The sequence below is a fragment of the Hylobates moloch genome, unplaced genomic scaffold, assembly GCF_009828535.3.
Source record: "Hylobates moloch isolate HMO894 unplaced genomic scaffold, HMol_V3 SCAFFOLD_6, whole genome shotgun sequence".
In the NCBI taxonomy this organism is placed as follows: Eukaryota; Metazoa; Chordata; class Mammalia; order Primates; family Hylobatidae; genus Hylobates; species Hylobates moloch.
The window spans coordinates 8,064,841-8,080,445 of NW_026652281.1; the positions used below are offsets into that span (position 1 = coordinate 8,064,841).

At 43.0% G+C, this 15,605-nt stretch overlaps 1 protein-coding gene across 1 annotated transcript in view; it reads right to left on the minus strand.

Moving 5' to 3' along the window:
* Positions 1 to 15,062: 15,062 nt before the first annotated feature.
* HSD17B2 (hydroxysteroid 17-beta dehydrogenase 2) overlaps positions 15,063 to 15,605 on the minus strand; it is a 62,838-nt gene continuing 62,295 nt past the window's right edge. Inside the window, exon 5 of the mRNA XM_032156334.2 lies at positions 15,063 to 15,514. Within this exon, the coding sequence (XP_032012225.1) occupies positions 15,153 to 15,514 (362 nt within the window). The 3' untranslated portion in view covers positions 15,063 to 15,152. The remainder of the gene's footprint in view (positions 15,515 to 15,605) is intronic.

Here is a 15,605-nt window from a genome sequence, read left to right on the forward strand (position 1 = left end):
GGTGGAGATTGGAGGGGTGCCAGCACAAGTCCGGGAACATCAAGGATGGCCAGTGTCCACTGCAGCTGGGTGGCAAGGAAGGATCCCGCCCTCGAGACTTTAGATGGCATGGCCCTGCAGACAACTTAATTTCAGACTTCTAACCTTCAAAAATAAATTTCTGTTGTTTTAAACCACCAAGTCTGTGGTGCTTTATTACAGCAGCCCCGGGACATTAACAGAGTGTCTTCAAAACTGGTAGCTTTAACAATTCTTTTGCTTTTGTTTCTGTATTTTTTTGTTTGTTTGTTTGTTTTGTTTTCTTTTGACAGTTACCAGTGGTAAGAAGTAGAAACCGTTGCAAAGAGGCAGAATAACAGAGTTTGCTAAGAGTTGCTAAGAGTATGGTTCCGGCTCCGGAGATCTCTTAGGCTCAAATTTCAACTTCCCCATTTGCTAATTATGTGATCCAAGGCAAGATACACAATCTCTTTGTGCCTCCTCTCCACAAAATGGGACTGATGCAACAAATTGGATGAATCTCGCAGGAATCATGCTGAGTGAAAAATGCCAGTCCCATAAGCTCACATGCTCAATCGATTCCATTAATACAATAGTCCAGAATTGACACAATTTGAAAACTGGAGGACAGGTTAGTGGTTGCCAGGGTTAGGGGCACAGAAATATGGTTGATGTGACTATAAAAGGGCACCATGAGGGATCCCTGTAGTGATGGAAAGGTTCTGCATCTTGACTTTATCAGTGGCAATTTCCTGGATGTGAGACTGTGCTAGTTTTGCAGGATATTACCATCAGGGGAAACTGCGTCATGGGCACAAGGGATCTCTCTGTATTACATTTCATAACTGTATGCGATCTACACTGATTTCAAAATAAATACTGTAACTTTTAGAAATGGAGCTAATAAGAGTATCCAGCTTATAATTTGGGTTAGTTTGTATCCTGATGACTGAATGAGTTAATCCATGAAAAACAGGTTGGACAGGGCCCAGCAGAAGTGCTCATGAGTCGTTATCATTATCAGTTATTGTTCAGTACCACATCCTGTTTCAGAACCGTTTTCAGTCTTACATCTTGAAATGTATCTGTGCATTTGATACCTGGGCTCAGTCTCTACTTTATCATTGCCATGAGGCAATCTGAGTAGATGGCCATTCATGTAGGTGAGTCAGACGTTATGACAATTGTCTACAGGGCACAGAGCCTTTTGAGTATCGTTTCATCCATGCAACTCTGGAAAGAAGGTGCTTTCCACACAGTGAGGAATCCAGCAGCTGTGCGTGGATGCTTGCGGCAACCAGTCCAGGGCATGCCAGCGTGGGTCTGAGCACACCTGGTTCTCTTGGTGTGAGATGTAGTCCTTTACTCTCAGGGATTATAGCATTGTAATTAGGGATTATAGAGTACTCTCAGAGATTATAAAGTAACCATCAGCTGCATGCAGCCATGAGACATTTCAAATGTGGCTGGTGCTGAATGGCATATGCTGTAAAGTGTAAAATATACCCTAGATTTGGTTGACTTAGTACAAAAATAAAGAAGAATGTAAAATGCTCAATAACTTTTTGGAGGACACTGCCTACTTCCGAGAGCAGCCCATGGAATTACTGAGCACAGAGCTTTGCAGGCAGCACAAGGCACGTGCCCTGTAAATAGTATTCGGAGTACTTAAGGCAGAATTCTAAAGATGGAAACACAGTTGTAGATTGAGACATTCCTTTTCTGTATTCACACAACCGTGTATACCCTTCTCTCTTCCTCTCCCCATTCCCAACCCCAGTGTCTGAGAAGTCTTTATAGTTTAGGAGTACCCATGTTACTGGGTGGCCAAACCCGAGGGGGTTGGTGTTATCTGAACTGAGCACTTCTTTATATTAGAGAACTAAGTCAAAATCTCCGCTGGAGACACAAACCTTATGCTATTGCTATCATGTCAGCACAAAGACCTGGAAGTTTTAAATTCCATGAAATTCTATGCTCAATGATATCCTCCTTTATAAACTTTTTATTGAAGTATAAATCATAGTGTAATCCTCAATGAATTTTCACAAAGCGAGCACACTTGTGTAACCAACGTCTGTACTTAAAACAAAAACAGAACATGGCCAGCCTTCCTGAGGCCCCCTCAAGTCTGCATCTAGTGAAGATTCCCCTCCACCCAAAGTAACTACTATCTTGACATACATTTGCTTATTTATTTGTTTATTTATGTGTTTATTTTATTTATTTGAGATGGAGTCTCGTTCTGTCACTCAGGCTAGAGTTCAGTGGCTCAATTTCGGCTCACTGCAACCTCCACCTCCTGAGTTCAAGCAATTCTCCTGCCTCAGCCTCCCATGTAGCTGGGATTACAGGCACCTACCACCACGCCTGGCTAATTTTAGTATATTTAGTAGAGACGTGGTTTCGCCATGTTCGTCAGGCTGGCCTCAAACTCCTGACCTCAGGTGATCCACCCACCTTGGCCTCCCAAAGTGCTGGGATTACAGGTGTGAACATGAATTAGGTTTTTCTTTTTTAAAAATGTATATGAATGCTTGGGGTTGAAGCAGAACTCCCTTCTTTTATAACAGTGTGGACCAGGTGGGTAGAGGGGACCACTAGGACTTGGCTTGGCCTTTGGCTGAGCAGCCAGGAGTCGCAGGGCAGAAACACTGGGGCTCTCGCTGGGGTAGGTGGGATGTATCATATATGAAATAGTGAAGTTGTGAAATGCTTCATCCCTTAGCGTCTATTTTGGCTGGTATGAGTCTAGCTACACCAACTTTTTAAAAATTAGTTTTAGCACGGTATATCTTTTTAAAAATCTTTTTACCTTCAATCTTGAGATGTTTCTCCTGTGGACACTCACTTGTTTTCACTGTCATGGTGGACATTGACCCTCAGGAGTTTGAGGAAAGTGCATTCCTGTTCACTACAAAGTGAGTTCTGGGAAGGGGGGTGGTGTTCTCTCTACTCTGACCTTCTCCAGCTTCTCACCCAGCACTGTTGCTTTACGATTTACCAAAGTGGGGCTGCCTCCTATCTTTCACCAAGCCAGGAATCTCACTCTCAATTACAATGAAGCAGAAGTCACAGGACACAATGATATAGAGATGGGTCAGGATGTTGCACTATCCTTTTACTGCACGCCAATTATGATGCCAGGTGTTACTGGCTCTGCCTCCTTGAGCTTTTCTTGTGCTTTTCTTCAACCACCCATTCACAATTGTCCTGAGAGGGAGAATGTTCTGTCCCTTTTATCATTTCACTCAGGATAGAAAGAAAAGGTTCATGATGACACTGAATTAGTGTACTTTTACCTTATTTGAAACACTGATGAGGCATCTTTTCTCCAATTTTTCAAAACATATAAATGCCGACAGTAATTTTCCAACAGGAAAATTTGACAATTTCAACAATGCATTATTATAAGAAATAACATCTCAGCAAAAGGCATTTACACACCACTTACACCTTCTCCCTTCCTGCAGATGAACATGCCTTTATTGGAAGGAGCACACAGACTTTGGAAATTTAGGAAATTTCCTTACATTGGAAATTTGTTACAGGTAGTACCAGGAGGTTTCATGATCCTTCTCAGGAGGAAAGACTTTCTGACACCTCCCGGTAGATTTCAGTAAACCTTTGCACATAGCAGGTACCAATGGATGCCTTGGAATGAATGGAGGATGATTTCTTTTCCTCCTGAGTCCTAATCTTCCTATTTTTCTTGAATAACAGTCCCATTTACTGGGTAAATAGACCATACAGCTCTACAAGGTCACTAGCAGCACCCAATGTAACTAAGAATAAATCTTGCATCTCCTGATATGGTTTGGCTGTGTCTCCACCCAAATCTCATCTTGAATTGTAGCTCCCGCAATTCCCATGTGTTGTGGGAAAGACCCAGTGGGGCATAATTGAATCACAGTGGTAGTTTCCCTCATACTGTTCTCATGGTAGTGAATAATTTTCACGAGATCTGATGGTTTTATCAGGGGTTTCCCCTTTTGCTTGGATTTCCTTCCCTCTTCTTGCCTGTTGCCATGTAAGATGTCCCTTTGCTCTTCCTTCATCTTCTGCCGTGATTGTGAGGCCTCCCCAGCCATGTGGAACTGTGAGTTCATTAACCCTTTTTACTTTATAAATTACTCAGTCTCGGGTATGTTTTTATTAGCAGCATGACTAATATACCTTCCAAGCTCCTCACCCATTTAACGTCAACCCTGTCCACCTTAATTAAAATAACCCATTAGCATGTGAGATAAAGGGCTCTGAAACCATGCAGTTTATATATGAAATCGTGACTTAGAGAAAGTGAACTTCCGTCTAGGATAGAAAAGAGAGAGCTTCCTTTGACCTTTCACCGCTCTTCAATGAGAACTGATGCTTCTCTTGGTCTTTTCTGATGGCTAAGTTGGAGCTGTGACCAAGTCATCAGAAATAGCCTCGGCCAGCCATGAAAGAAGCTGTCTGGAACATCTAAACCCTGTTGTCATCAAGAGCTGGATGGCAAATCAGTTTCCTTTCTCACATGAATTGTCATCAGCTGGCGGTGGCTGTGTGGTGCACAAAGCTGAAAGAGTCGGAGGCCATATCTAGGCTTGGTGGAAAAGAATTTCCTGGTCGCTTAGCAATCTCTACCCTAGTAATTGTTATGAAAAAATTAACCAAAATTTGGAACCAAGACAAAAAAATACATGTGTAGTGTTTTTAGTGTCGTGTAAACAATGCCAGAACATTATCTAAAAGCCCACGTAAGGACAACCTGACTCTCTGAGAAAATGTGACTTTGCTTGCTGTACAACTTATACATTTGCCCAGTTCCGTAAAGGTAGATATTAACTTGGAGAAAACTAATAGAGTGGCAATTACTTTTCAATTTTTTTAATTTTTATTTTTAAGTTCCAGGGTACATGTGCAGGATGTGAAGGTTTGTTAAATAGGTAAACGTGTGCCATGGTGGTTTGCTGCACCTATCAACCCATCATCTAGGTATTAAGCCCAGCATGCATTAACTATTTTTCCTAATCCTGTCTCTCCCACAACCCTGCCTCCCAACAGGCCCCAGCGTGTGCCGTTACCTCCCTGTCTCCATGTGTTCTCACTGTTCAGCTCCCACTCATAAGTGAGAACATGTGGTGTTTGGTTATCTGTTTCTTTGTTAGTTTGCTGAGGGTAATGGAGTGCCTGTTACTTTTATCCTGTAGAGATGCAAATAATTTCTGACCAGGACAGAGCCTAAACCCAGATGATAAGTACTTTGCTCCATAGAACCTTAATCTGTTCTTTAGTTTTATATCTGATTTAGCAATCTAATTCTACCATCATTTTTTAAAGGACACTCTGTTTTATGTAACAGCTTCTCGTCTCCTCTCTGAGACCAGCTTTGCCATCCTACTGGTTATCTCATTAATGAATTAGATAATATTTTGATGTCTGCTCATTGTGTATTTGTATGAGATTTTAACATTTTCTGAAAATTATTTCTTGACCCTGTGGAAGGAGGAGGGAGGTAGCATAAAAGTCATGAGTTTTCCCTTCCTGGCCTGGGGTCCAGTGGAGGAGAGGGGCCTGAGGATGTGGCCTACACAGGCTTGCACTGTGCACCTCTTCCCAGGCCCTCCATGCTAGGGAACCAACCCCGTAGAAAGAAATGCACGTGTGTGATCAGTGCCTGCTTGGACCACCCAGTTATCTACTGATCAGAAAGATCATGTTGCCTTTCAAAATCATTTAGTGACCTGCTGAAACTTTACCACCATTCTATAAGGAAATGATGTATTGCTTCAAGCCCAGCTCAAAGAAGTAAGCTTAAATAAAACTTTACATAGTCCAAAGCCTTCTCCGCATCACAACATCTTTCCTAATGCCTTCTGCTCATGTTTTAGTTTTTCTCCCGTCATTACTATAGCACCCTATAATTAGCCATATGAATAACAACTTACTGTGTGCCTTCTAGAGCCAAGTAAGCTCCAAGTACTTAATATAGATTAACTTATTTAATATTGTAACTGCTCCATGAGACAGCTGCTATTAATCATCATCGTCTCACCGGGCCAACATGGTGAAACTCCATCTCTATTAAAAATACAAAAATTAGCTGGGAGTGGTGGCCGGCACCTGTAATCCCAGCTACTCGGTAGGCGGAGGTGGGAGAATCGCTTGAACCTGAGAGGAGAAAACTGCAGTGAGTTGAGATCATGCCACTGCACTCCAGCCTGGGTGACAGAGCAAGACTCCATCTCAAAAAAAAAAAAAAAAATTATCCTCTCCACTTTACAAATGATGGTTCTAAGGCACTAGGAAAAAATCAGGTAAGATCCCCAAGATCTCATAGCTTATCAGTGGCAGAACTGTGACTTGAACCCAGGAAGCTGAGTTCAAAAAAAAACCAAACACCGCATGTTCTCACTCATAGGTGGGAATTGAACAATGAGAACACATGGACAGAGGAAGCAGAACATCACACTCCGGGGACTGTTGTGGGGTGGGGGGAGTGGGGAGGGATAGCATTAGGAGATATACCTAATGCTAAATGACGAGTTAACGGGTGCAGCACACCAACATGGCACATGTATACATATGTAACAAACCTGCACATTGTGCACATGTACCCTAAAACTTAAAGTATAATAATAATAAAATTTAAAAAAAGGAGAAAAAAAAGAAATTAACCACTGCGTAATTGCTACTTTATAAAAATTGAAGGTGAACAAGTTCAGATTAAAAATTTTGCTCAACTCCACTATGTCCTAGGTGTGTGACTTTGGACAAGTTAACTTTCTAAGTCTGTTATGTTATCTAAAAATTGCGATTGGAATAACACCTACTTCATGGAATCATTATAAGGATTGGATTGGTATATCCCAGTACAGTTGTCCCCGTTATTCACAGTTTCACTTTCAGTGGTTTCAGGCATCTGTGGTCTACCATGGTCTGAAAATATTAAATGGAATATTCCAGACACAATCAATGTATAAGTTTTAAATTGCACTCTGTTCTGAGGAGCATAATAAAATCTCACTCCATCCTGCTCCCTTCCACCCTGCCCTGCATAGCGGGGATTCATCCCTCTGTCTAGTGTTTTCACCCTGCCAACACTCCCCACCCATTAGTGACTTAGGAGGCATCTCAGTGATCAGATCAACACTTGCTGTATTGCAGAGCTTGTGTTCAAACAACCCTTATTTTATTAATAATGGCCCCAACATGCAAGAGTAGTGTTGCTGGCAATTTGGACATGCCACAGAGAAGCTGGAAAGTGCTTCCTTTGTGTAAAAAAAAATGGAAGTTCTCAACTTCATAAGGAAAGAAAAAAATTGTACGCCGAGGTGGCTAAAAGCTACAGTAAGAACAACTCTTCTGTTTGTGAAATGGTGAAGAAGGCCAAAGAAACTCATGCTAGTTTTGCTGTTGCACCTCAAACTTGAAAAAGTATATATAGGTCTGTACTACCCTGTTTCAGGCATTCACTGGGGGTCTTGGAACATATCTCCTGTGGGTAAGTGGGGATGACTGTGAAATTGCCCAACAGAGTCCCTGGCATGTAGAAAGTCATCAATGATTGTTATCTTAAAACCAACAACAAGAACAACAACAACAGGCAGTAGGGATTTTTATCAGGAGGAATGGGAGGTGTAAGCCTCATTGTTTGTTCATATTAGGTTGGTGAAAAAGTAATTGTGGTTTTGCCATTTAAGAAAAATGTAATGGCCAAAACCACAATTACTTTTCCACAACCTAATAAAAGATTCTCCTGTGACCTAGTGGGAAGGAGAAGCATTAGCCAACAAAGAGTGAAAGGCCCCGTTTGGATTAGGCTGTTCCTGAAGTCCTGGGTACAGATTCAGAGCCATGTTGACCTTCTCACTATCTGGCCTCAAGCTAGAAAGGACACACCAAAGCGACTTCTTGATCTCGTCTTCATTCAGATACAAGAGAAGAAAAGTATGACTATTAGTACCACATTCATGGAGCCCTTATTAAATTCCAGGCACTGGCTGAACCCTTTGCATTATCATCATAGTTAATCCTCACAAGCACTTTATGAGATTATCGTTACCACTGCCCGTTTTTAGAGTAAAAAGCAAAAAAGAAACCTTAAGATGCAGAGAAGTTGAGCAGCTTGCTTAAGGTCACCCAGCTGTTGAACAGCAAGCCCGAGATTTGAACCCAAGTCATTGTGTCTTATTCAGTTGGCGCTTCTGTAATAAGTTACCATAGACTGAGTGGCTTGAATGACAAACGTTTGTTTCTTACAGTTCTGGAGCCTGGAAGTCTGAGATCAAGGTGCCGGCAGACCTGGTGTGTGTTGAGCACCTACTTCTTGGTTTGCAGACAGCCGTCTTCTTGTCATGTCCTCACACGGTGAAGGGAGAAAAGCAAGCTCTCCCTTGTCTCCCTTGTCTCCTCTTGTGACAGCACTAACCTCATCACAAGGACTGCAGCCTCACAACCTAATCACCCCCCACAAGTCCCACCTCCAAATATCATCCCATTATGGGTGAGGATTTTGACACATGGATTCAGGGGGCATGCATTCAGACCGTAACACCAGGTGACTCCAAAATGCCCATGACATACTGCCTTGTTGATCTGCCACCGAGAATGTGACATTTGGAGCAATATTAACCGGGATTGAAACCACAAGAACAAAAACAAAATGCATCTGGCGTGCTGGGGTTTTGGGGAAGAGTGAGCAGTTCTTTGACCTGAAAATAAGGAGAGCCACCTTGGGTTCCCACAAGTTCTGTTTGCACATTGCCCCATCCCACTTCGTCCCAGCAGGTGAAGGCAGAGTCCTAGCCAGAGAGAGGGGAGGGATGGGAACCTGAAATGGTGCACAAGGGGAAACGCGCATCCCATCATTTTCACATGTAGGGCCTTTTAGAGAGTGAGTTCTTCTTGGAGCCATTCATCCTGAGGACCCATGAAGATGTGGGTCTGAGTGTTAGCGATAAGCCTTTGAAAACACTGTGTCAGTGATATTGATGATAATGATGATAATGGTATAAATTAGAATGCTGTGCTTGCAAGTAACGTAAACTGAATTTTGACTGTCTTTTACCAAAAGGAGAGTATTTTTGAATGTATATATGATTCACGTAATCAAGGCAAACTTGGAGGACTGGGCTTAAAATGTTGGATTGGGGGGAGCCAAATGTTTATAAAGGACCAAGAAATGGGAGACACACCTTCCATTTGTGGGAGATTGTCAGCCTCACCCTTCATGTTGACATTCCATTCCCTAAGAGGGTCATATGTTTCTTCATATGTGCAAGTCCTGGAGCTAAAATGCTGGCAGAGGCAGGATGTAGACCTTATGTCTTCTGTGGTTGGAAGAAAATCACGGCTTCCCATCAAGATCTCACATCTGGGCAATGACCCCCAAGCAGGAAAGTAAGTGGATGCTGCACAGCCACGCCCCCTCCAAAATATTCAGCATTACAATGGCAATGGCATGTACTGGCCTAGCTCTCATATAATTTTCAGACCTATTTTGCAACTCATCTTAGATATTCAACATGGAAGTATGTGCTTTTTGTTCATCAATGAAAATTTCTTGCCTGAACATTTAAGCCTTACCAAAAAACCCTACCCAGACCAAAGAACAACATGTTTCTATTTAGAACCTTCTCTATGTGGCATTAGTTCACCTCTGACAGTCAGGAGAGAGAGCACAGGGCAATGCTAAAGAGAGGGGTGATGTTGTGTCCAGCAATGAATCATTACCTGTAATCAAAATAGGAGAAAGAACAGAAAATGCAGCTAAACAAAAATCTCTCTATAATAAAATTCTCTAGGCAATTACCTGGTGGCGAGAACATCTTCACAGAGATGGAATTACCTGAGAGGAACAAATAATTTGCAACAAATGCCTGGAGTTTCCTTGTTGATCTTCGTGGTTCACATGGTAGTTTGGTAGTCTCACTTTATTCATGTCTATATTTTGCAATATGGTCGATAAGTTTTACTGTCTTACTGTGCTAGACACAATGTACATTATGCTGTTATCCTAGCGAAGCATGAGTCCAATAATATAGGATTGCCAGTGGTCAGCTAAAATCTTTGATTTCCACCTTGAGGCTCGGTAAGGATTTTAATTCATCTTGTTCCGGAGGGACTGTATTCATAGACTTTGGGGATGAGATCCCAAAATAAATTTTAACAGAAAAGTTGCTTTTCTATGGGAGAGGGTCACTAAATGGTAATATCACCTACCCTAACCACTTTCTCTCTTTCCATGTTTAGTCTCATCACTTTCTTTCTCCCCTAGGACATTGAAATATTGCTCATTTTCTCTGTTAAGCATTATTTTATTCCTCATTCTTTATTAAATCTATTTCGAGAGTGTGTATTTGTCAGAAATTAATTTTGTTGCAAAAAAATAGAAGTTCAGCTAGAAATAGTTCGAAGAAAATGTATTCATTCACACAATTTGGAAATCAATCCAAAGTGTAGGTCTGCAGGTATGGCTACATCAAGGGGCTCAAACTATGTCACTAGACCTGGATATTTTCTTCATTGTTCTGCTCCATTTTCCTCTATCCTGACTTCATTCTGTAACAGATTCTCTCTCCTTGGTGGGCTCTAGAAGCTTCAGTTGTTACTATGGAAAGTACAGTTCAGCAGCTGCTCATTTCTCCCAGTTCCTGTTAACAATCTTCCCACCAAAAATCTTTGATTGGCCCTTCCTGGGTCACATGCCCATCATGAACTAATCACTGGAGCCAAGGATGTAGTTTGGTTGGTCAGCCTGGGTTACAGCCTGTGGTCATGGGGGTGGGGGTCCCTTGAATGACAGTCTCACCAAAATCCCAAAACGAAGAAAGGCAGCACAGGCAAGAGAGTAAGCAACTTTACCCTACAAACATATTGAGGTCTCCCTATCTTGAGCCTTCACATCTGTCCCCAATTTCTCTCTTCCTTTTGCTTCTATTTCTTGATGTGGAATTCTGAGCTGGGTATTGTGCTGGGACTCAGAAACACCCATCCGGGTCTGCCATGTCCACCTCTGAGATCTTGGAGATCTCAGAGGGAGATACTGGCCTACAAGACAAATCTGTAGAGAAACCCTTTATTTCGAACCCCTCCAGAGCAGGCGTGTTCAGGAGTCCTAAACCCCTGCATGGAGCATTATATGTAGGCCGGACTAGACACTTTTACTGGGCAGGAGTTACAACAACCCCATCAGAGCTGTTTGCATGGAATTTCTCTTTCTCCGAATTATACCATCCGGACATCCAGAATGGCATTCCAGAACATGGTCTTTATCACGAGTATAATGAAACTGATGAAATTTAATGTTCTATTCCAATACTATAATAGAATTTGTAGGCCTTTTATCAGCTCCCTGTGTAATAAAAGAAATCATATTTTCACTGGATGCTTTTCCTGACTTATCCTGGGTCTGCTGTGAGGATGGTCCATTTTCCTGCTGGCAGCGCTGGGAAAACAGAGAAAGGGAAGAGAAAAAGAGGGTGGGTGGGTTTTGCAGGTGATGCTATATAGCCAGGTATTAAAGGCATCTTGCATCCTACCCTTGAGCAGGACAGCAGGACTGGGGAAAGGGAAATTCTTTTAGCTAGGAGTCCTGTTGTTGAACCACCGTTTCATCATGCCTTCCCCCAGGAATACAATGAATTGTCGATGCACGGAGGGCTTCACTCTGCCCTTGGCTCTTACTGGTTTCTTACAGTAAATCAGAGATGTCAATTACTGTGTAGACATGGTCAAGTCGTGAAGGTATTTTGTATGTAACACTTGTCTCTTTTGTTTTCTGAGAAACTGTATGTATTGCTCTAAAGTGAAGTATATTTGAACCTTTATTAATGCAATCAGGCAACCTTGTCTCTTCTGCTTTAAAACAGATACATTTGAAGCTAAATTCAAAATTCTCTTCCCTCCTCCTTCTCTTTTCCTTGGTCTTTTCCTTAGGGTCTAGATTTGTCGGGGCTAAAGTATTCTCCTGGCATTTGGGGAAAGAGTATTTGTCTTATCTTCCAGTTGAGATATCTCATCCTCGCTTTGGCCCAAGTTCAAGGCTGCCCACTATGGTGCCTCTGCTATGGTGTTCCCCGACCCACATGCTGGCACCCTGATTCTTCCAAGCTCTGTTCCCTACTCTCCTAAGGAGCTCCAGTTGACTTTTCCCAGATCTCCTCACTCCCACCCAAAGCCAAAGGAGTTGTGATGGGGGCTAAGGTCTAAATGTTTGTGTCCCAACAAAACTAATATGTTAAAACCTAATCACCTTAAGAGGTGGTCCATCTGGGAGGTTCTGCCTTCATGAAAGAGATTAGTGCCCTTATCAAAGAAATCCCAGAGAGATCCTTCACCTGTTCCACCATCTGAGGACACAAGGAGAAGATGAAAGTCTATGAATCAGGAAGTAGGCCCTTACCAGACACCAAATCTGCCAGCGTCTTGATCTTGGACTCCCTGAGAACGGTGAGAGATAAATTTCTGTTCTTTGGAAGCTATCCTGTCTATGGTGTTTTTTTACAGCAGCCCAAATGGACTCTGACAATGGGGGTGGCATGAGAGATTGTCAATCTTTCTCTGGCTAAAAAGACCACTGTGTGGTTTATTTTGCTCCCATGTAACCCCAAAATCATGTGGAAGCCCTTCTTCAGGGAACCCAATATGAGCTTCTCTGATCTGGGGTTCTCAGACCCATGGGGGTGTCTATTCAGCACCTTCTCCTGATGGCTCACAGAGTTTTCAACTCTTGGGAAGCTGCAGAAGAGAATACATCCCACGCTTTCATGTCAGCTCTCTTGATGTCTCTCACAAGAGTCTTCCCCACTTCTTCTGTAGCCTGAGCACATGCCCAAAAGCCTGCTCACTCCATAGCTTGGAGAAGTGGTTCTCAAATGTGGGTGTGCATCACCTGGAGATCTCCTTACAACACAGGCTGCTGGCTCCATCCCTGTTTCTGATTCAGTAGCTGTGGTCAGTAGGACAATGGTCTTCGATATGATTGGGGCCTGTGTCCCCACCCAAATTTTATGTCAAATTGTAATCTCCAGTGTTGGAGGTGGGGCCTGGTGGATGGTGATTTGATTATGGGGATGGATGTCCCCTTTTGTGCTGTTCTAGTGATAGTGAGTGAGTTATTGTGAGGTCTGGTTGTTTAAAAGTGTGTAGTACCTCCCTGCCACTCTCTCTTCCTCCTGCTCTGGCCATCTGAAGATGTGCCTGCTTCCTCTTCACCTTCTGCCATAATTGTAAGTTTCCTGACGCCTCCCTATCCATGCTTCCTATGCAGCCTATGGAACTGTTAGCCAATGAAACCTCTTTTCTTTATAAGTTACCCTGTCTCAGGTATTTCTTTATAGCAGTGAAAAAATGGGCTTATCAGTCCTTAACAATGATAATAGTGCACGAATCCTCAAAGCCTGTGAATCCGTTATCTTACGTGGCAAACAGGACTTTGCAGTTGTGATTACATTGAGGATCTTGACTTTGGGAAATTCCACTGGACTATCTGGGTAGGCCCAATATAATCAGGAGGGCCTTATGAGTGGGAGGCAGGAGAGTCTATCAGAAAAGATGTGACAATGGAAGAGGAGATTGGAGTGGTGCTGCCATAAGCAAAGGAACGCAGGCCTTTGGATGCTGGAAAAGGCAACAGATGCAGTCTTCCCTGGAATCTCCAGAATGAACACAGTTCTGCTGACCACTTGATTTTAGCATTGCAAGACCCGTTTCAGAATTCTGACCTCCAGAACTGTAAGGTCATGCCTTTATGCTGCTTTAAACTACTACATCCATGGTAATTTGTTACAGCAGCCATAGGAATATAATACAGAATTGGGGTGGCTCCTGAGAATCTGCATTTCTAATAGAGTCTCAGGCGATGCTAATGCTTCAGGTCCAGGGATCACTCTTTGAGGACTGTTGGCTTTTAGGGAAGCACTCCATCCTCAGTGCTCTTCCAAACTTTGGACTATAAGCTCCACAAATCGCTTGTTCTCCCAACAACACTGGAATCATGCAAATAGAAGTGTTGGCTTCAACAACACTTATCCCCAGAAAGTGCCTACTAGGGAAATCAACACTTAGACTGTTTTTTTTTTTTCTTTCCATTCTGCTCTGAAGCAATGGTGGAGAGCCACTGGCCTGTCAGTTTGACTAGCCATTAGAAATATATCGTGTTAGTGTTTTATAAGTATTTATCTTACTATATGGTTATTTGTTATTTTCTGTGGGAGAAATTGCAGAGCACTGTCATAGTATATACTCTCATGAAATCACCAAGGAAAATAGAAAAAGAGCCTTCACGTTCTAGAAAGGAAATGGAACAGAGAGGTTTGCAGTGAGCAAGGTATTCTGGTTCCCTTTATGTACCTTCTGCCCACCAGCTCCTCCCCTTTGCCACACCCAACTGACCTTCGCCATACCTCTATAATTATCTGACATTTCTCCCTTCCACTAAGCTCTTCCGGGTAATGATACTGGCTTTTCCGTCCCAGTATGTTCAGATGGGGATAACATAGTAACAGTGCTGGTTACTACGGGCTCTAAACCAGTCAGCCACATTCCCTAGATCTGCCAAGAGGTCTCCAGGGTTCTGCTTGAGATAGGACACCTTATCCTATTGTCTTCAGAGCTCCTGGTAGAGAAAAAAAAGAGGAAGGAAGAGAACGAAGCCCTGATGGTTTACCGTGAGTCCAATACCTTGGGTGTAGTAGTTACAGAATATCAACGCACGGTGAGGAAGACTTGCAGGAGCCATTGGACTGTTGCCCTTGCCATTTCTGCCTCCTCCTTTCCTTCCCTCTCTCTCCTTCCCTCTCTCTTTCTCTTCCTCTTCTCTTGGCAGGCAGTGGAGTCCAACCCAGGATTTGAATTCTGGCCCTGCTTTTTGCTAGCGTGTGACAAGAAATCTCTCCAATTATATCAAGTAGGGGCAAAGATACCCACCTCAATTCTCTGATGAGAACTAGATGAAGGAATATCTGGAATGTATCTGGTGCGTAGTACGAACTCAATTAACATTCTCCATGAGGCTGTTGCTACTCTCCAGCCTTCTCACTGCAAAGTACTATTCAATCAATGAATTTCACAGAGAATACAGAGTGAGAAACAACTTTAATGAGAAACCCAGTTTCCCTTTCATTTCAACACTATGACATTCTCACTTCTTTGAGGCCTTCCATTGCCTAGGTGGCCTTTTTCTTATAGTTAGGCATGCTTAGAGCTCTGGGCACAGGCTTATCTTGGCGAAAATGTCTTTTAGCAAGGTAATCATATATGCCAATAGGCAAATAGTAAGCAAGGCAGAGCCACAAGTAAGCGCCTTTCCCTGGTGTGTAATAGGCAAAAGGGCTCTTCGCCGAGATAGCATGCTGGATGTCCCGCAGCACCGGAGAGAAGTCCGTGCTGGCTGCCGAGTTGATCAACAGGAGGAAATTCCGCTGCGCTAAGATGTAGTCCTGGCCGTAGTCTTCCTGTACCTCAGCGGGGAGGTGGTCCAGAATGTTCTTCTCCAGCTTTTCCCACTTGTCACTCGTGCCTGCGATACCTGGGGTGAAAGGGAAGGGAAGAGTCAGATCCTGGGAAGGCCAAGGAAGTCAGGGAGCAGGCATTTGCCTTTGCAAATGCCTTTTTATTTA